The sequence below is a fragment of the Humulus lupulus genome, chromosome X (assembly GCF_963169125.1).
Source record: "Humulus lupulus chromosome X, drHumLupu1.1, whole genome shotgun sequence".
Classification (NCBI taxonomy): domain Eukaryota; kingdom Viridiplantae; phylum Streptophyta; class Magnoliopsida; order Rosales; family Cannabaceae; genus Humulus; species Humulus lupulus.
This window is the reverse complement of record NC_084802.1, coordinates 9,987,152-10,008,218: the sequence shown is the minus strand read 5'-3', so window position 1 is coordinate 10,008,218 and position 21,067 is coordinate 9,987,152. Positions and strand designations below refer to the sequence as shown.

Here is a 21,067-nt window from a genome sequence, read left to right as displayed (position 1 = left end):
TATATTAACAAAGGCCCATTGGGCCAGCCCAAACATGATCACATTATAATACTTGCGACAAACAGTTGCTTCAGTTTGGGTGTTACGATCCACGAGGAAGATTCGGGGGACAAGATCTGTCAGTGTAGTGGCAGCACTGTTTCCCAGGAACAGTGTACGCTCCATGCGTAACTTCTTGTTCATAGTTGAGGAGACCAACTTCTGTGTTTCTCGAGGACCTGTTAGCTTCAGGGAAGACCAAACTTTTCCTACCCGGACATCTTGTCCGGGTTCATTTACTAATGACCCGGACCATATGGACGGGGACACCTTGTCCGGGATCATTCTGGACGGGGACACCATGGCCGGGATCATCTTTTCCGGGATCATTACTGATGGCCCGGACCATATGGACGGGGACACCTTGTCCGGGATCATTCTGGACGGGGACACCTTGGCCGGGATCATCTTGACCGAGATCATTCTGGACGGGGGACACCTTGGCCGGGATCATCTTGTCCGGGATCATCTGGACAGGGACATCTTGGCCGGGATCATCTTGTCCGGGATCATTCTTTGATGGCCCGAACCATATGGACGGGGACTATCATGACTTTCTTCCCTGTTCATTGGGCTCAGGGTGGGCCTGGATCTCTTTGAGGGAGTCCATGTACCCATCAGGTCACGCCACGCGTCTCGGGGGAAAACAGGGATAACATTGGTCAAATAATTTTTCAATATGACCAAAATGCCCTCAAATTAAAATAATTAACAATTAAAAATATATATTAATGAATTTTAAAATATAAACTAAATAAAAAAAAATATTTTAATTAAATTATATTTCATATTAAAAAAATAAAAAGTTATTTTCTTCTCTCTCTCTCCCTCTCTCTTCTCTTTCGTTCCTTCTTCCCAAACCCAGTCGGCCCTAAAGAATCCATGGATTCATAAGAATGGCAGTGGCCCTAGACGAAGCTACTCAGTCTCCCCTCAACTGGCCATAGACGATATAGCTTTGGTTTCCTCCTCAGTTGGTCCTAGACGAAGCTTCATTTTGTCGATCAACAAGATCTGGAACCATTGCTTCTTCGTCGAAGATGGAGATTTGAAGCTGGGAAGCAAAGTCTAATATGCGATTGAGGTTTGTCGCTGCGCGAGATTTAAAAAGTCGTCGGATATGGGCGCTGGGTTGAGGTCTGAAGCACGGCGAGAATCAGGGAGGGCGATGGGGATGGGATTGCCTGAGATCTAAGGCACGGCGGAGATAGGGTTGCTTGTGAAGTTTGGGGAACGATGGAGATGGGGTTGCCTATGAGGTCAAAGGCACGACGACGATGGGGCTTCTTGAGGTCTAAGGCGTGACCATGATGGGTTGTTCTTGCCCTTTGTTTTCTGGGTATTCTGGTTTTGTTCATGTGTTTTCTAGTTTTTGTCTATGTGTTTTGTGGGTATTTCTCATACTTTTCTAGGTTTAAGTGGAAATTTATGTATGAAATTGGGAATAGAAGAAAGCAAAATGATTCAATTTCAGTTACAAGTTTTGATTCTTGATTTGTGATGATGATGAATATTTTGTTTCCAAATTTGAGTCTCCAAGAAGAGTGAACTCAAGAACATAAATTTGATTTAATTTGGATTAATTTTGCTTTGATTTTGGTTTGATTTACGTTCTTTTTTTTATTTTAAAAAAAGTTATTTTGAATTATGTAGTTAATTTAATTTAATTTTTATTTTTAAATCTATTTTTAATTATTTGATTAATCCATTAATTATAAAATATAAAGGTATTTTGGTCATATTTGAAAATATTTTGACCAGAATCTGGCTTAGGGTACTATTTTGATCCGTTTTGCAAAACAAATGGTCTGAATTGTCATTTAATAAAATATATGGGCCAATCAAGTATTCAGCCAAAATACAAGGACCAAACTAGTATTTTCTCTAATAATAATAAAAATCGAGAAGGAGAAGAACAAAGAGATGGCAGAAGGAGAAGAAGAACATAAGAGAAGATCAAGAAGGAAGGGGAAGAGAAGAGAGATGAGAGAGAAAATAAAAATAAAATTAAATATATGCTTTTTTATTTTATTTTAAAATCTATTTTTCATTATTTAATAAATTCATTAATTCAAAAATCTAAGGGTATTTTAGTCGTATTGAAAATTTGTTTGAACAAAATGGGGTTCAGAGTATCATTTTGTTCCATTTTGTAAAATGCATAGTTCGTTTTGTCATTTAACAAATCATAAAAGCTGATTGAGTATTCGAGTAGAGAAAAACACATGGGACAAATTGGTAATTTCCCTTTTAATTATTAAAAGAATCCTAATCAAAATGCCTTGTTCAATAATAAACACTATTGATTAACTTTTGTAATGGCCGGCCTTAAGGAAAGTAATAAACTATTGTAAAACTTTTAATTCATATTAGTTTTGTTATTACATGTCTATTTTTTGTGGGCTAATAATTTGTCTAACTTATCCTTTGAATATGTATGATGAATTCTTCAATCACTGTGGAGATTCCATCTCAACCATTTAACAACCAAATCACCATTAACTCTACAAAAAAAAAAAAAAAAACCCCAGTTCAATGTCGTTTCATCTTCTTCGTCTTGCTCTATTTCATAGTCTTTTGAATATTCATATATGGTTTAATTAAAATCTAAAATGAAAATGGAGTTGGGTTAAGTTTTGCAATCCATGCCTTTGTCTGGGTCTTGTTTTTCCTCCAATAAAAATTATTCTTGTATCATTTAGCTTATTTCATTTTTTTTGTTACCTTTAAGCAACCAGATAATTTTCTCCGAAGAAGATGTTTAGTAACCAACTCTAATATTAATTGGCTGATATAAACAACAAACATGCTTTACAATTAATTTGTTTTCAAATTCTAAAACAATATCAAATTAAAGAGTTTTAATGATGAATCCAAGTTCAACTGAGACCCAAGTTATTGGTCCTTTTGACAGATCACAAGGTATGATCTTTCTTGATTTGTGTATATACTAAAGATAAACAGAAGAGTCAAATAGATTTAGCACTGTCTTCTTCTGAGATTAAAATCTTGACTCGGCTGAGTAGATTATCAAAGTCATCCTGGGTCCGTACAAGGCTAAGTCGTACATACTTGTCTTCATCGCCATAAGTGCTTCCTCTGCGGCCATTTATATTTGCTGCAGTGAGAACTGCAGAGCAGTCTTTTTCTTCTTCTTTTCTTAGGCACTTCAACCATGCATAAGCTGCCATGGAGAGTCCACTTGTTAGCATTTATGCAAGCAAAAAAGAAGTTTCACATGGTTGAAACTAGCTAGCTAGGAGTGTTTATTGTAAAGTTAGTTTGAGTTATGCTATCACTGTCCATTTTGGTGGGACTTATGTGGGAATATTTTTGGTTGGGTTTTGAAATTTGGCTATTATTGTAAAGTGATTACATGTCATTATTTTTGGATACGAGACATAATAGAAAAAAATGCCACCTGATCTAAGATGGAGTTGTTATTGAGTTGGGAGATTTTGTCATTTTGGTACATGGTATGAGACAGAGTATAAGAACAATGTTGAACACACATTTATTTTACATACTAGATCAAAATGCACACAATGTTAATTTGTTATTCTATAAGTACAATACATCCCAAATTAGTATATAGAGCACATTTGTCAGACTACCAAAACTCAAAAACCAAGTCACAAAGATGCTCTTATGTAGGCTTCTACAAACTGGGTGTGAATGAATATGCTATACTAAAGCCACTATATATAGTTCTATCCATTTTAATGAGGAATATTATTACAAAACATAATGAAAGTGCCATGTCTTACCTGGTGATGGTCCCCTAATTTTGTTGAAGAAATTACAGTATTGAGATTCTAATTTTTGAAGAGAAAAGCGTTTCGAGAGTGATATGATATCATTCAATTTTTCCCAACGATTTCTCATTGTTTTATATCCAAAATCAAATATTGTCTCTCCTTCTTTCCTTTCAATAATTACTTTCATAAGATGTAGAGCTCTTAGCTGAGACTCGTGTGAAACTCCCATGGTGTTCAAACTCATATATCCACTCATTCTTGTGAACACAGTCTCATCCTTCACCACTGCCCAACTACACAATGCACAACAATCTCATTATATATATTATATATTATGAAATCAGAATAATCTTCAATGCTAACACTAAATTGATACAAGACTCTTTACAAAAATATTTCAGTTTTTTTAAATACCATTGCCGCCCCCATTGAACATTTGTACTAAAAATATTTATCAAATAAAAAAATAACACATATTAAATGATTATATTACATATAATGGTAATACATAATTTTTAAATGAGAAATTTTCACCCCACTTGTTTCATAAACAAATTACACCATTATGAGGGAGTTATGACATCTCCAACTCATAACACTATATATATGATGTTGTACCAATACCAAAATTAAGGAATCTTAGCATTATATTTTTTTTCATTCCAACCACAATACCAAAACGTATATTTTTTATTATTTTATTATAATATACATATATATTTATTATTAAATACTAATATAAAAAGAGAAATAGTACTACCTTTTTTTTGCCGTTGCTACAGTGTTCCACCATATTTGGTGGAGTACTGTAGCTTGACAGCATAATGGTGGGATAAATGAAGTTGTGTTAGATTTTATTTTGTGTCTTTTTAGCATTATATTTACTGTTTTGCAGTCCAATTGGAACTGTCTTACAATGTCCTACCCCCACCAGTTCAAACTATCATTCCTATATCTTATCAATTAGAAAATGCTACAATTACTCGCATAAAGTTTATTAGTGGGACATGAAAAAAGCTTGTGACAATCCCTAAAATTGTAAATGTATCAATAAATATAAATAATAAAAATAACAAATTAAAGAGACAAACAAAATAAAGAAGGTTTTACCCTAATCTGCTGCCTGCATGACCAGTTAGCTTGGAAAGTGAAAAGAGCATGATATCATCATCAGCCGGAGCTGAAATTGCAGTGAAATGTGGCCAATAATAGACTCGATCGTATATGGCTTTGGCATTTGGGTGTTGAAGACGAGCACGATTGAGTTGCCCGTCAGGATTGTTTGGTGAAGTTACTATTTCAATTAGAGTGGTGGTAGTATTATCATTAGAGTAGCTGTTCATCTTGTTCATCCACAAAGATTCATCCTCTTCAAACTTGTAATCCACCTCTTGAAAATACTCTGTTTGTAGTTTGTAAAGCTGCCAAAATTCCAAACCAAAACTAAAGCTTTTTATTCATAATTATTTGATTGATTATTTATGTACATATCCCAAACATTACTAGGGGCGAGTTTGTTTATTTAAAAAAATTAATAATTATTATAATAAATAAAAGTGCTTACTATATTCAAAACAAAATTTATTATATTGAACACTCACTTAGACTAGTGCCACATGTACCTAAATGCAACTATATCTTTCCAATTGTGCAAGAATCTATTGTAGAAATTCTTGGCATTGAAAACATTAACATATGTATGGATTTTAGATTTTGTTCCTTCAGAGAACAAATTTCATTATATACTCCCTCCCTAATGGAGATTTTCACAATCTTCATAATCAATTAAAGAGTAATGGACAAATTAATTATTTTGTGAGTAATTCTACCAACCATATAAATCAATCAATGATTATCATTTCCACTCGGTAGAATCTCTATAGTTAACTCACGAAATTGTATAAATCTCTCCAATGTTATAAGGAAATTCATGACATTATAGCTATTTTTAGGCTGGACGAATTATTCGAAGAAGATCGCATAATCATAGTGCAAGAGCACAAAAAAATTAGAAATATTTTATCTCCAAATTACACGTGTCTTTTCTACCCACCACTTAAAATTTGACAAAATCATTTATGCATGAAAACATACATTTAAATGAATATGTGAATGTATGAATTTAAGTAAATAGGTGTAGAGGAGATATGTAATATGGAGACAAAAGATTTTTATTCAATTGATTATCGAGACTATGAGAATATCTCAATTACTCTAATGAGGAATTCATATCCAACTAATAAATGCATAATCATCTTGTTTTTTAATTGTATAATTTTTATCTAAATATCTTAAACGACGTGTGTGTCATGCATTTCTTGGTTGGACATGAATTAGGACACCGAAATTAGACCATACTAAATAAGAGCCTTATATAAATTTATATATAAAAAGAGATACTAACCGGGTAATAAGGGATTAAAGGTACAACTATAGAAGGAGAAGATGAATTATGAGGTGAAAGGGCATGAATAGCAGCATTGACAAGTTGTGATGAGCCAGTACCAAAAATAATGTACTTTCCCTCAGTCACTGCATTTCCAACAATGGCATGCATTTGGCGAATTCGAGCTTCGAGCTGTTTGGACATGAAACTTGATTGGTTGAAGGTGTAGCTCATTCTGTGCCAACCAGCCACCAAGATTGCACTGCTGCCTGCATTTTCCATCCAAAATGGCTCCAAGAATAATGGATCTCCACTGCAATTATATACATACATTCATATTATGATTATGACAATATTAATTAAAGCTACTAAAGCAAGAAAATCATTAATCAAACTATTGTACCTACCGATCTGATTTTTGTTTAATTTATGCATTTTGGTTAGTTATTATCAACATATTGTCAATTGTAACAAATAAAAATAATTTTAACAATGTGTTCAAAATCCTAAAGACTTTTATTATTTAAAATATCATATATTTCTTTAAAAAATTATATGAATCTCCTTATTAAATATTGAGTAATAAGAAAACTCTATTAACTCACTACTCTGCTCTCAACACACATCAAGTATTATCAACCTTTTTCAAAATAAAACAAAAAAAAAAAAAAATCAAAAAGAGGGGTTTGACTTGACAGCAACACCAACATCATGTGTAAAAAAAAAAGAAAGTCAAACTCTTAAAATTTTACCTAAAGATGCATAAAAAAACCAGTAGTAGTGAAAAATCCAACCAAAAAAGGGAAACATGAAAACTACAATTAGTATTTCCAAATTAACCATTCTTTGCCGACCATTTATATAATACATATATATATATATATAGAGAGAGAGAGAGAGAGAGAGAGAGACCCATCAGCATTTGCAGGACAAGAAGGAAGGAGTTTTTGACAGTGAGAGCCAGCGTAGCAAGAATTGCACTCACAAACAGGTTGTTCATCAACGACCAAGCTACTATCCATGTAGGCTCTTCCATGGCCGGAGCATGAGATGGCTGCCACTCTCTCAGCTTCCTTTGCAGCCCTTCTGCTCCAACTCAGCTCATCATCATCAAAAACTCTCACTCTCTTGAATATAATCAACAAAACGTTTAGAGTTAAAGAACACACCGATATCAGCAATAATATTAATATTATTAAGCTTCTTGTAGCCTTTCCCATCTTATCACCAAACCTCTTCTCTCTCTCTCTTTCTCTTGTTATTATGGTTTAATATTGATGAGAAAGGCATTTGTTTTCCTAAAGAGAGAGCACGACGAGGAGAGGAATCTGTGCGTGGGACAGCCCACAGTCGGCTGTATATTCTTATAATAATAAATCTGTATTATCACATTTTATTATTATTATGTATTTAATAAATTATCTTTTTGAATTTTGTGGCTTGTAAAATAATTCAAATTAATTTTTAGATCTGATTTTTGATTAAATATTTTTTAAATTAAATTACAAATAATTTACTAAATTAATAGTTTTTAGATATAAAATCAATTTGAATTATTTTATAAAATATAGAGTCAAAAAAATATAATTTATTAAAATATTGGATCTAAAAGTATAATCTAACAAGATATGCGTTGAAAATGATATTATCCCTAATTAATATGTATATATTATAAAGGTGATGACTGCGACTTTTACAATAGAGTGGAAGCATGCTTAAATTATTAATATATTGACATATATAAGTTGCATATTTTGCACGCTAGGATCAATATATTAATATTATTGAGAGAATGATTATATTTATATAAAACTAAATTAAATTATTTTATTTTTCATATTTTCTCTTTTTTAACCGCTTTAACTTTTTGGATTAATTTTACTAATGATTTACAAAAATTTTAAATATAAAGTACGTATGTCAAATATAATAAAGGAATGTGTAATGAGTTTGTTTAGCACTCATTTTCTAAAAATATACATGTAATATATATTTATATGAATTTTTTTAGAATATGAATGAGGAGAAAATAAAAATGTACATAATTTAAAAAATATATATTTTAATTTAATTTTTAATAATAATAAGTGGGATGATTTTGTACAATTTTGGAGTGTAATGCTTTATATATATATATATGAGTGTATTAACGCCGTTTTTTGTCGAACTTAAAAAAGAATAGCAATTAAACAAAATATACCTAAGGAAACAAACAGTATAGACAAGATTTTTTATGTGGTTCAGCAGTTAAAATCTGCATAGTCTACGAGTCTGTGTTATTCACTCTTTTGGGATTCTCCTAAAGCTTTCTAGAAGCAAATATACAGAGTTTTCCCAATACCAGATTTTCAGCCCTTACAAATGAATTGTTCCACTCTATTTATAGAGTGGTTTACTGAATCTCTTCCCATATATTTCGGGGAATTGTTTTACAAATCAATTAAATAAATGCAATTAAATGCACACAGTTACTACGTACGCGTGTATATCCCATGATATTTGGGATTTAATAACAGATTACATCTGATCCCTTAAACATAGGGATTTCACAACAATAAACATGTACACACAACTTGCGAGCTTGGACGCTAGGTTCACACGCCTTCGAGACTTCCGAGCTCGACACATTGGTTTGCCTATGTTCTCAATGAGTAACGTTGTCGATATAATCATCTCCGAGCTTACAACGCTCGAGCTCGAACCGTCTTGCCTGATGGCAGGAATTGAATCAGGAGATTTTTACAAGTATTGAGTTATTGCCATTGTGAGCTTCGAGCCTAACTTATGACCTCGGAACACCTCCAAAACTACGTAGTTTCCAAGCTCACTAATTCTGATGTTGTCACATTTACTTCTCAGCGAGACTGTCTTTGACTTTCTCATTAATGTTGATTACATGACAACTATGCTTATTTCGAGCATACACCTTACAAGCCTGAATTTCGAGATCAAGATTTCCACTTTCGAAATCAGAGTGTAACATTTTGCCCCCTCAAAAGTACCAATTCAAATCCTATGAGAATGAAACTTTTGAACTGCCACCTTCGAAAATCGAGCCAACTACTGCACTCGAGTGTGGACACGCGTCAACCACGGATTTCTCAAACAAAGTACTTGAGTACTTTTCCAACACATTCACATCTTTTCGCATTCAGTTTTTTGCCGCCATTGTCATGTTTGCCCCCCATCCGTCATATCACACTCAAGATCAAACCAAAGGCCCAGATATACTCGACCCTTGACATCCCACGGGGTCATATATATATGATCTCTCTCTCCTCCATCATCATCTTCATTTTACATTCCAATTTTCAGAGAAAAAGAAAAAACCAGAGCCGTAAACTCTCCTTTCCTTTTTGCATGTTCTCCAAACCGAAGAGACATAACAACCTTGGCATTTTTGACTCTGTGAAATCTTCCTTGCAACTGCTCCTACAATCATCGATCTCACTGTATCCGTCAGCCACCGTGTGTAAGTTTCTTGTTCTTTTATCTCTCCATGCATTTTTATGTTCTTCATCCCCATATGAATGCATGTTGTAGTTGGTAGATTTAGTCGCACTTCTTAGTTGATACTTTCGATTCAAAGTATTTGACAATATAGTTCTAAAACCCAGATTTAGTGCAAAAAATACGAACACAAGGTTTTTTTTTTTTTTTTTCAGATTATAGGTAGTGTATCGTGTATGCCAAGAAATGGGGGTTCTGAATCATGGTTTTTAATTGCACAAATCCCAAAATTATCACCTTTTTGGGTAACCGTCAACTTTATCCCTGAAAATTCAGGATTCCTAAAATGAATCCAAACTTTCCCACTCTCACATTAAGTATATGCTCGAAGCTCGAACTTTATAATAGTTCGGGGGATTATCTTCAAATTCGATATGTCCTTTCGAGACCTCGGTCTTGATTGAGCTTACTCCATGATCTCGGGCTTTCGAGCTCGAATCACCAAAACTATACTCTAATTTCTTGTATGCCTGGCTCTCACACTTTTCTTTCTTGCTAGATGTCGCAGAACTCTGAGAATCGGTGGGGGTCAGTGCTCGTAATTCCTTATTCTCCATCAATTCCCAGTCCAGAGTCTCCCTTAACTCGGAACCAGCGACTGATACGTGAACACCACGCGAGGTGCGAACAAGAGGACATCCGAGCCCATTTCCAACGTCAAATTGACGAGGTCGAGGAAAGAAAAAGGAAAAAACTCATGGTTGCGATTTATCCAGATCCGAACCCCGAGATTAGACCTATCCTGCTCGATCCCAAACTCAAAGTCACCGTTGCTTACGAGCCTGGTGCATTTTCCTTTGTGCTGATGGAGGACCCTTTAGATCGCCCCTCTACTTCTCGAGCTACAACCATTCCTACCTCCAGGGAGGAATTCTTCGAAGCTGAGCATTATTGGAGCTCAGTCACTTCAACAGGCCAAATTTCTGACATTCTAGCTCGCCACGGCCTAAAGCTCTCCGGCACGCTGATGTGTCGACCTGCAACTCCGAACGAGCGGAGCTGCTACGCCCCGGGTGATGGCAGACCCGATAGCAAGATTAAGCTTGCGGCCTAGAGTCGCGAGCATATGAAGGCAGGGGCCCTACTACCCCTGAAATCATTTTTTAAGGATTTTCTGGACTTTGTTGGGCTCACCCCATTCCAACTCCAGACCAATTCTTATAGGGTTCTGTCCGCCCTCAAGTCCCTGTACCACGAGCGGAAGTGGGTAGGACCCTCACCTCAAGAGATCCTGTATCTCTTTTTTGTGAAGAACAACCCCTCTCGAGCTCAGGGAGGAGATGTGTAACGACCGAAAATCACTGATATGGCTTAAGGGCCTTGATTAGTGTGTCGGGAGGGTATAATTGGTTTATGTGTCAATTTATTGATTTAATGCATGATTACATGATAAGCATGCCTGTATGATTATATGAATATAAATGTGATCAAATGTTATACTTGTGAGAACCACATTATTATGTGGGTAAATCTGCAGCAGGCGACTTGAGGCGATCTTAGGGAGCTAGATAGCGGGAAAGTCACAATGGGGCTTAATGTTTGACTTTGGACAAGTCAAGGGGTATTTCAAGTATCGGGTGGTTATTTAGATTACCGGGTTATGAAAATAAAGAATTGGAGATATATTTGAGGTTAGGAAGTCTAGGTGGGAATATTGGGGAATTTTACTATTTCGCCCTCGGGGAAGTTTCCGGTACCCCTAGCTTTGGGATTAGCTTAATTGCATAAGGATAGACTTAAGGAGCTGTAGAAAATAGTAGAACATAATAAACCAACTCCTTCCTCTTTCTCCCTTTTCTCTCTAAAAGGAAAATCTTGGAATCTAAAGGAACTCAGCTGAAAGCTCTGTGATTAGGCTTGGGACTTGAGGGATTAGCTTAACTTTAGCAAAGGAATTAAACCAGAACTAAGGTAAGGATTGATTCCCACTTTCTGTTGTTGAAAATTCTATGATTTTGGTTGTGTTCTAAGTGGTTTTTGGGTTTTGGATTTGAAGATCAAATTAAGGCTAGAACCTTGGAAGTTAGGCCAGAAAACTCTTGGAGGATTCTACAGCTGAGATAAGCTCTAATTTAAGGTTTAAAGGTTGAGTTATAGTGTTTCCATGCCTGGGTTTTGAGTTCTTGAGTTAGAAAGTTTCAGTGATTGAAGTGGGTTTTGGATGGGTTTCTAGTCTAGGTTTCAGCTGGGTTATGTTGTTGGAATCTTGTGGAAAGTTTTTGGGTAATTGAGTTGTGGAATTGGGGTAGGTTTGGGTGAGTTTGCATGAGGTTTGAGAGTTAAAAATGGAGGTTTCTCTGGGTTCGAAGGGGTCGGGCCGCGACATAGTTCTTTGTGAGTCGCGGCCCTTCGAAGCTGATGGGTGCTGAGGAAGAAGGGCGGGCCGCAGCATGGTCTGAGTAGGGCTGCGGCCCTTACCTGTTTTTGGGCATTGGGAGGTCTCTGGTTGGGGCCATTCCGCGGCATGGGTGGCTAATGCCGCGATCCTTAAGGGATTTTGGGATTTTGAGATTCTAGGCCTGGGAATTTAACCTAGGGTGCTCGGGATTGAATCTTTTACCATATTTGGTGAAGTTCAATGTTCTGGAGACTAAAAATTTGTCTAGAAGATCATTTAAGAGTGTTGATGATATCCTTTATCTTGGTTATATCTAGGTGCTAAGCTAGGGCTCGGGGATTGGATCGCGCTCAAGGAGCATCGCTCGTAACTAGTTCACTTAGAAGCCAAAGGTAAGAAAACTGCACCTGGTTGTGTATTTGTAATGGGACTAAGGGTTCCCAAATATGTATGTATTGAAAAGGATGGTATTATGTCATTTAAATAGTAAACCAACGATCTAAGAGTGCCAAAGGTTACACTTGCGAACAAGGCACGGCTCGGCCACTGATAGCTGAGGACAGCTTATTATGCACTGAGCTCGGTTTAAGCGGGCCGGAGTCAGTGGGGTAAACAGAGGGTGCGGCCTACGTTGTCGGCCCTAATTATTATGTGATTTGACTGTTATTAATGATTGGTTGCATCTTCGATTCTGATTACATGCTACGTGATTAATGTGGAATGTTAAGTGGTTGATCATGCTTGATGAATTATATTCTTGATATGATTGTTGAGATATGTAATATGTTTTCTTGCTGGGCCTTGGCTCACGGGTGCTACGTGGTGCAGGTAAAGGCAAGGGAAAACTTGATCAGCCCTGACTTGGAGAGCTCTGTGAGCGGAATGTACATGACCAGCTGCTCAGCTGCCACAGTTGAGAGGATAACAAGAACAAAAAAGCTATAAATGTTTGTTTTGCCTTAGAGTGGCTGATGGTAGGGCTGTTCATCAAACCGCCCGCACCGCAAAAAAAATGTGGTTTGAAATTCTTCGCGGTGCGATCGCGGTTTGAATTTTCACTAAACCGCGCGGTGCGGTTTGCGGTTTTGAATTATTAAAATGCGGTTCAAACCGCACCGCACCGCATATTATAAAAATACTATTTTTTTATATTTATTTAAGTCTAATATGTTAAAGCCCACTAATTCTATTGCTGAAAGTATTTTAGTTGTATCTTTCATATTGATGTTGGAATTTAATTAGTCTCAAGTTTGTTCTATGTTGTTTTAGGTGTGTTGCTGAAACTTTATTAAGATTATTGACTTATAGTTGTTGTTGTTGTAACTTTATTAGTCTCAAGTTTGTTGTATTTTCTTAGGTGTTTTGTTGAGCCATTATTAAGATTATTGTATTGTTGAAAGTTTTCTTATTTTTTATTTTCAAGCTTTAGGTGTTGCTGAAATATTAATATAATTATTTATGATAGTTTAATTATTTGGTGGTAGTCCAAACCACCCAAACCGCACCACACCGCACCATCTTTTTGCGGTGCGGTTTCTGCGATTTTTTAGTTTCGCGGTGCGGGTGCGGTTTGGAAAATTAGAAAAACCGCATGCGCGGGCTGGTTTGAAAAAATGGTCAAAAACTGCACCACCCGCACCACGTACAGCCCTAGCTGATGGTAGTCTGTATTTTGGAAATTTTGTAAACTAACCTTTAAACACTGTTCCTTTTTGGGATCCCATATGTAAATCTGTTTAAATATATTAAATGTATCTTTTGAGACCAAAACCATTTTAACCCTAGCACATTTATGGTTTAGTGACACGTTTTGACTAAATGACTTGATTAGCAAGTCCTGCACCTTTACAAGTACACAGTGTAACGGTCCTGGCTATCCAAGGTGTTACAACTTGTTATCAGAGCGTCCTAGGTTTAAGGGTTCCTGAAGACCGGCTGGACATGTACATTCGCTTCTAGAGACAAGCTCGATTCAGGGTTTGGTAATGTGTATATGTTCTTATATGCTTATATGTCTGGAATGAACTATGATTGTTGTTATCTGTTGGATTAATAGGGAGCATGAGATACTAATAGGGCCTGGCCCTTGACTGTTGTGTGAGAATATTGAGGCATGTTTATTAGCATAGCCGTGCATGTACATGAATATTTGGATGATTAATTGTATATTGTGTATGGATGAATGCTTGTTTCATAGCTATTGTTTGATGAGATTGGGGCATGCTTATTAGTAGCCGGTGCATGTGGATAAATGCCTATATGTTGATTGTTTGTGTGTAGTTATGTTCCATTGGTGTATTTTGGAGAAGTTTTTACCCTGTCATCATGGTCTGATTGTCGAGTCGTTGATTGCAGATTGACTTGGATAGCTATGCGTTCAAGAAAATCTATGCGACTAGCCGGCACTAGGTCTGGGACTGGGGGTGATGACCAGGGCCAGATTCCTCCGCCAGTCCCTGAGAACTGGCAGCAACTTATGGCCGATATGCAGGCTCGGTTGTAGAGCCAAGATGAGCAGATCTGTATTTTGCGACAGCAGGCTCCATCAGGGAGTGCTGCTCCTATTGTACCACCTGCAGTGGTACCAGTTGTACAGCCGGGGGAGGTTGGGAACAGATGGGAGCCGTTGTATGAGCGGTTCAGGAAGCAGCAACCCGCAATCTTTGAGGGTGGACTGGAACCATTGAAAGCCGAGCAATGGCTAACCATGATTACAATTATTCTGGATTTCATGAGAGTAGAGGGGCATGATAGAGTGTCCTGTGCCACTTATATGTTGAGAGAAAATGCCCGCATCTGGTGGGAAGTGGCATCGCAGACCAGGGATGTTACTGCCTTGAGTTGGGAAGGTTTCAGAGACTTGTTCAGTCAGAAATACTACAATGTTGCCGCCAAGGCAGCAAAAGTTAATGAGTTCATGGGTTTGGTGCAGGGAAATATGACCGTTACTGAATATACCCTAAAATTTGACAAGCTTGCAAAATTTTCACCAGATCTTGTGCCTACTGATGCTGCTAGGCAAGATATATTTATCAGGGAGCTTAATGCTATGGTAGCCCGGGATGTTAGAATTACAACGGTACCTAGAGGAACAACTTATGCCTAGTCCGTTGAGAAGGCTCTTACCACTGAGGAAGCAGAGAACAAGATTTGGAAAGAAAGTGCGGTGAGACGCGAGGGCCGCAGAGTGGTGCCTCCTTATTCAGGGGCAAGTAGGGGCGGAGGCCCCAATGACTTCAAGATAAAGACTCCTTACACTTTGACCGCTGTTGGTCCTGATAGGAGGGGTCGGGGTGGACAGGGTGGCCGTCAGGGTGGCGGCGAGGCATGGCGGACTTATCCAGAATGCCCGAGATGTAGAAGATGCCATCTAGGCGAGTGTCAGGCCAAGGCTTGCTTTGTGTGCGGAGCAGTGGGGCATCTCTGAAAAGATTGCCCAGCAGTGAAGAAAGGTGAAGCAGGAAAGGTGGATAGCTTGACTCCAGCTCGAGTATTCACCTTGACTCAGGCAGAGGCCGAGGCTAGTCCCTCGGTAGTGACAGGTTAGCTTTCTAGCGCTGGCTCTCCTTTTACTATATTGATTAATTCTGGTGCTACACATTCCTTTGTTTTTAGTAAAGTGATTGATAGATTGTGTAGACCTAGTGAATATCGGACTGCAGGGTTTGGGACTTTACTGCCTACAGGGGAACTGGTAATTTCTAGGAGATGGATTAGGACACTGCCAGTGATGGTTGATAGTAGAGAATTTTCGGTGGATCTGATTGAGTTAGATATGGAGGATTTTGATATGATCTTAGAGATGGATTGGTTGGCCAGGTATGGAGCTACTATTGACTGCAGGAAGAAGATGGTGACTTTTGAGCCTGAGGGCGAGGATCCTTTTGATTTTGTGGGTGCGGTGTCTGGACCCCGCGTACCCATGATTTCAGCATTGAGAGACAGAGACTTGCTACAGGTTGGATGTATAGGCTTTTTGGCTAGTGTGGTTGATACTGCCAGGGTTATGCCGGCATGGCCGGGAGAGACCAGGTTGGTGTGTGAGTTCTTAGACGTATTTCCTGAGGATCTACCAGGGTTGCCGTCACGCAGGGAGATTCAGTTTGAGATTGAGTTAGCACCGGGGACAAAACCAGTATCACAGGCACCATATAGGATGGCACCAGCAGAGTTGAAGGAATTGAAGATACAGTTGCAAGAACTTCTGGATTTGGGATTCATCAGGCCTAGTTATTCTCCATGGGGCGCACCAGTGTTGTTTGTTAAGAAGAAGGACGGGACTTTGAGGATGTGTATAGATTATAGGGAATTGAACAAGTTGACTACCAAGAATAAGTACCCTCTACCAAGGATTGATGACTTGTTCGATTAGCTGCAGGGAAAGACGGTGTTCTCAAAGATTGATCTTCGATCTGGTTATCACCAGCTGAGGATCAAAGATGAGGATATACCGAAGACGACCTTTTGGACACGATATGGGCACTATGAGTTTTTGGTTTGACCAATGCCCCGACAGTTTTTATGGATTTGATGAACAGGGTGTTCAGGGACTTCTTGGATCAGTTCATCATTGTCTTCATCGATGACATCTTGGTATACTCCAGCTCAGAGGCAGAGCATGAGCAGCACCTTCGATAGGTTTTACAGAGGTTAAGGGAGCATCAGCTATACGCCAAGTTTAAGAAGTGTGAGTTTTGGTTGCCAGAGGTGACTTTTCTTGGGCATATAGTTGGAGCAGAAGGGATTAAGGTGGATCCGTCCAAGGTAGAAGCAGTAAGAGATTGACCGAGGCCAAGGAACGCCTCGGAGGTGTGAAGTTTCCTTGGGTTGGCAGGTTATTATAGACGGTTCGTAGAGGGGTTTTCAAAGATTTCTTCACCAATGACAGATTTGACAAGAAAGAATCAGAATTTTGTTTATTCAGAGAAGTGTGAGTACAGTTTTTCAGGAGTTGAAGCGACGGCTTATTTCTGCACCGGTGTTGAGTCTTCCTTCGGAGGAAGGAAAGTTTGTAGTTTACTGTGATGCATCAAGGATGGGTTTAGGCTGTGTGTTGATGCAGAATGAGAAAGTTATAGCTTATGCATCGCGGCAGCTGAAGGAGTATGAGCTCTGACTCATGATTTGGAACTAGCAGCAGTGGTATTCGCACTGAAGGTGTGGCGTCATTACTTGTATGGGGAGAAGTGCGAGATATACACTGACCATAAGAGTTTGAAGTATTTCTTTACTTAGAAGGATCTGAACATGAGACAGAGGCGTTGGTTGGAGCTGGTTAAGGATTATGACTGCGATATTCTTTATCATCCGGGGAAAGCCAATGTGGTGGCAGATGCATTGAGCCGGAGGGGCCCAGGACAGTTGTATGGTTCCACCCAGATCTAGGGAGAATTAGCTGATGAGATGGCCAGGGCAAGGATAGAACTGGTGGTAGGCCAGTTAGCTAATATTACCTTGAAGTCAAGCCTGTTAGAGCGGATCAAGGAGGGGCAACTGGTGGATGCGCAGTTGCAAGATGTTAGGCAGCACGTCTTAGCGGGGACAGCTAAGGATTATTCTATTTCTGAGACTGGTATGCTTCGATATCGGGGACGGATTTGTATTCTGGCAGATGAGGGGATCAGACGAGAGATACTGGATGAGTCTCACACTACGCCATACTCGCCTCATCCGGGTACCACAAAGATGTATCAGGATCTACAGACATTATATTGGTGGCCCGAGATGAAGAAGGATGTTGTAGAGTATGTGGCTAGGTGTTTGAAATGTCAGCAGGTAAAGGCTGAGCATCAGCGACCAGCGGGATTGCTTCAGCCTTTGGGTATCCCAGAGTGGAAGTGGGAGGACATCACGATGGATTTTGTGGGAGGACTACCCAGGACAGTGGGACTTTGTGACTCGGTGTGGGTGATAGTGGACAGATACACCAAGTCAGCTCATTTTCTGCCAGTGAAGTCGACGTATTCAGTGGAACAATATGCAGAGTTGTATGTGAGGGAGATAGTTCGTCTCATGGGGTTCCAAAGTCTATTGCATCTGATCGAGACCTTATCTTTACCTCCAAGATTTGGGGAGCTCTGCAGAGAGCCATGGGGACCCAGTTGAAGTTTAGCACAGCTTTTCATCCTCAGACTGACGGACAGTCTGAGAGGATGATTAAAATATTGGAGGACATGCTTAGGGCGTGTGTGATTGACTTCGAGGGATCTTGGAGTAAGTATCTTCCATTGATCGAATTCTCATATAATAACAGTTATCAGTCCATGATTGGAGTGGCTCCTTACAAGATGTTATATGGAAGGAAGTGTAGATCACCCATTCATTGGGATGAGATGGGTGAGAGAAGGTATTTGGGGCCAGACATGGTTCAGAAGACCAATGAGGCTATTGAGAAGATTTGAGCCAAAATGCTCGCTTCGCAGAGTAGACAGAAAAGCTACGCTGATCCTAAGCGTGTGGACGTGGAGTTCTAGGTTGGGGACCACATGTTTCTGCGAGTTTCACCACTGAAAGGGGTGAGGAGATTTCGGGTAAAGGGCAAGCTGAGCCCTCGGTCTGTTGGACCTTTCAAGATTTTAGAAAGGATTGGACAGGTGGCATACAGGTTGGCTTTGCCACCGTCGTTGTCAGGAGTTCATGATGTGTTCCATGTCTCCATGTTGCGAAAGTATGTTTCAGATACGATACATGTGCTGAAGTATGAGGACTTAGAGTTACAGACGGACTTGTCCTATGAAGAGCGACCAGTTCAGATTTTGGATCGGAAGGACAAAGTCTTATGGAATAAGACAACTCCGTTAGTGAAAGTGTTGTGGAGAAATAGCAAGGTCGAGAAAGCGACCGGGAGCTAGAAACAGCGATGCGGGAACATTATCCCGAGCTATTCATATAAATTTTGAGGACGAAATTCTCAGTAGGAGGGGATAGTTGTAACGACCCAAAATCACTAATATGGCTTAAGGGCCTTAATTAGTGTGCCGAGAGGGTATAATTGGTTTATGTGTGAATTTATTGATTTAATGCATGATTACATGATAAGCATGCCTGTATGATTATATGGATATAAATGTGATCAAATTTTATACTTGTGAGAACCACATTATTATGTGGGTAAATCTGCAACAGGCGACTTGAGGCGATCTTAGGGAGCTAGATAGCGGGAAAGTCACAACGGGGCTTAATGTTTGACTTTGGACAAGTCAAGGGGTATTTCAGGTATCGGGTTGTTATTTAGATTACCGAGTTGTGCAAATAAAGAATTGGAGATATATTTGAGGTTAGGAAGTCTAGGTGGGAATATTGGGGAATTTTACTATTTCGCCCTCGGGGACGTTTCCGATACCCCGAGCTTTGGGATCAGCTTAATTGCCTAAGGATAGACTTAAGGAGCTGTAGAAAATAGTAGAACATAATAAACTGACTCCTTCCTCTTTCTCCCTTTTCTCTCTAAAAGGAAACTCTTGGAATCTAAAGGAACTCAGCTGAAAGCTCTGTGATTAGGCTTGGGACTTGAGGGATTAGCTCAACTTTAGCAAAGGAATTCAACCAGGACTAAGCTAAGGATTGATTCCCACTTTATGTTGTTGAAAATTCTATGATTTTGGTTGTGTTCTAAGTGTTTTTTGGGTTTTGGATTTAAAGATCAAATTGAGGCTAAAACCTTGGAAGTTAGGCCAGAAAACTCTTGGAGGATTGGTTCTACAGCTGAGGTAAGCTTTAATTTAAGGTTTAAAGGTTGAGTTATAGTGTTTCCATGCCTGGGTTTTGAGTTCTTGAGTTAGAAAGTTTCAGTGATTGAAGTGGGTTTTTGATGGGTTTCTAGTCTAGGTTTCAGCTGGGTTGTGTTGTTGGAATCTTGTGGAAAGTTTTTGGGTAATTGAGTTGTGGAATTGGGGTAGGTTTTGGTGAGTTTGCATGAGGTTTGAGAGTTAAAAATGGAGGTTTCTCTGGGTTCGAAGGGGTCGGGCCGCGACATAGTTCTTTGTGAGTCGCAGCCCTTCGAAGCTGATGGGTGCTGAGGAAGGAGGGCGGGCCGCGGCCCTTACCTATTTTTGGGCATTGGGAGGTCTCTGGTTGGGGCCATGCCGCGGCATGGGTGGCTAATGCCGCGGCCCTTAAGGGATTTTTGGATTTTGAGATTCTAGGCCTGGGAATTTAACCTAGGGTGCTCGGGATTGAATCTTTTACCATATTTGGTGAAGTTCAATGTTCTAGAGGGTGCGGCCTAAGTTGTCAGCCCTAATTATTATGTGATTTGACTGTTATTAATGATTGGTTGCATCTTCGATTCTGATTACATGCTACGTGATTAATGTGGAATGTTAAGTGGTTGATCATGCTAGATGAATTATATTCTTGATATGATTGTTGAGATGTGTAATATGTTTTCTTGCTGGGCCTTGGCTCACAGGTGCTATGTGGTGCAGGTAAAGGCAAGGGCAAACTTGATCAGCCCTGACTTAGAGAGCTCTATGAGCGGAATGTACATGACCAGCTGCTCAGCCGCCACAGTTGAGAGGATAACAGGAACAGAAAAGCTATAAATGTCTGTTTTGCCTTAGAGTGGCTGACGGTAGTCTGTATTTTGGAAATTTTGTAAACTAACCTTTAAACAGTGTTCCTTTTTGGGATCCCATATGTAAATCTGTTTAAATATATGAAATGTATCTTTAGAGACCAAAACCATTTTAACCCTAGCACATTTATGGTTTAGTGACACGTTTTGACTAAATGACTTGATTAGCGAGTCCTGCACCTTTACAAGTACACAGTGTAGCGGTCCTGGCTATCCAGGGCGTTACAAGATGGCTTCTACTATTTGTCGAGCTACCCAAAGGAGAAGAAGATCTTCGAGGATATGCCGAACCATCCTCCAAACTTCAAACTAGCCTTCTTTTGGACGGACGGCCTCACTCCTTCAAATTCTATTCATTCCAACGAATTTGTAAGTACTCATACATATTCCTTTTCTTGCTTGATTAATGACTAAGCTCGAAATAATAACACATCTGTTGACCCTCGATTTGGCCAACGACA

General features: G+C 39.0%; 1 protein-coding gene across 1 annotated transcript; it reads right to left on the bottom strand.

Moving 5' to 3' along the window:
* Positions 1–2,843: 2,843 nt before the first annotated feature.
* LOC133803706 (tryptophan aminotransferase-related protein 3-like) lies at positions 2,844–7,404 on the bottom strand. Its single transcript, XM_062241815.1, has 5 exons — positions 7,096–7,404; positions 6,202–6,496; positions 4,908–5,218; positions 3,807–4,090; positions 2,844–3,223 (listed from the first exon to the last, which is right to left on the bottom strand). The coding sequence occupies exons 1-5, from the start codon at positions 7,401–7,403 to the stop codon at positions 3,009–3,011; spliced, it is 1,413 nt and encodes a 470-aa protein (XP_062097799.1). The 5' UTR covers position 7,404; the 3' UTR covers positions 2,844–3,008.
* Positions 7,405–21,067: the final 13,663 nt, after the last annotated feature.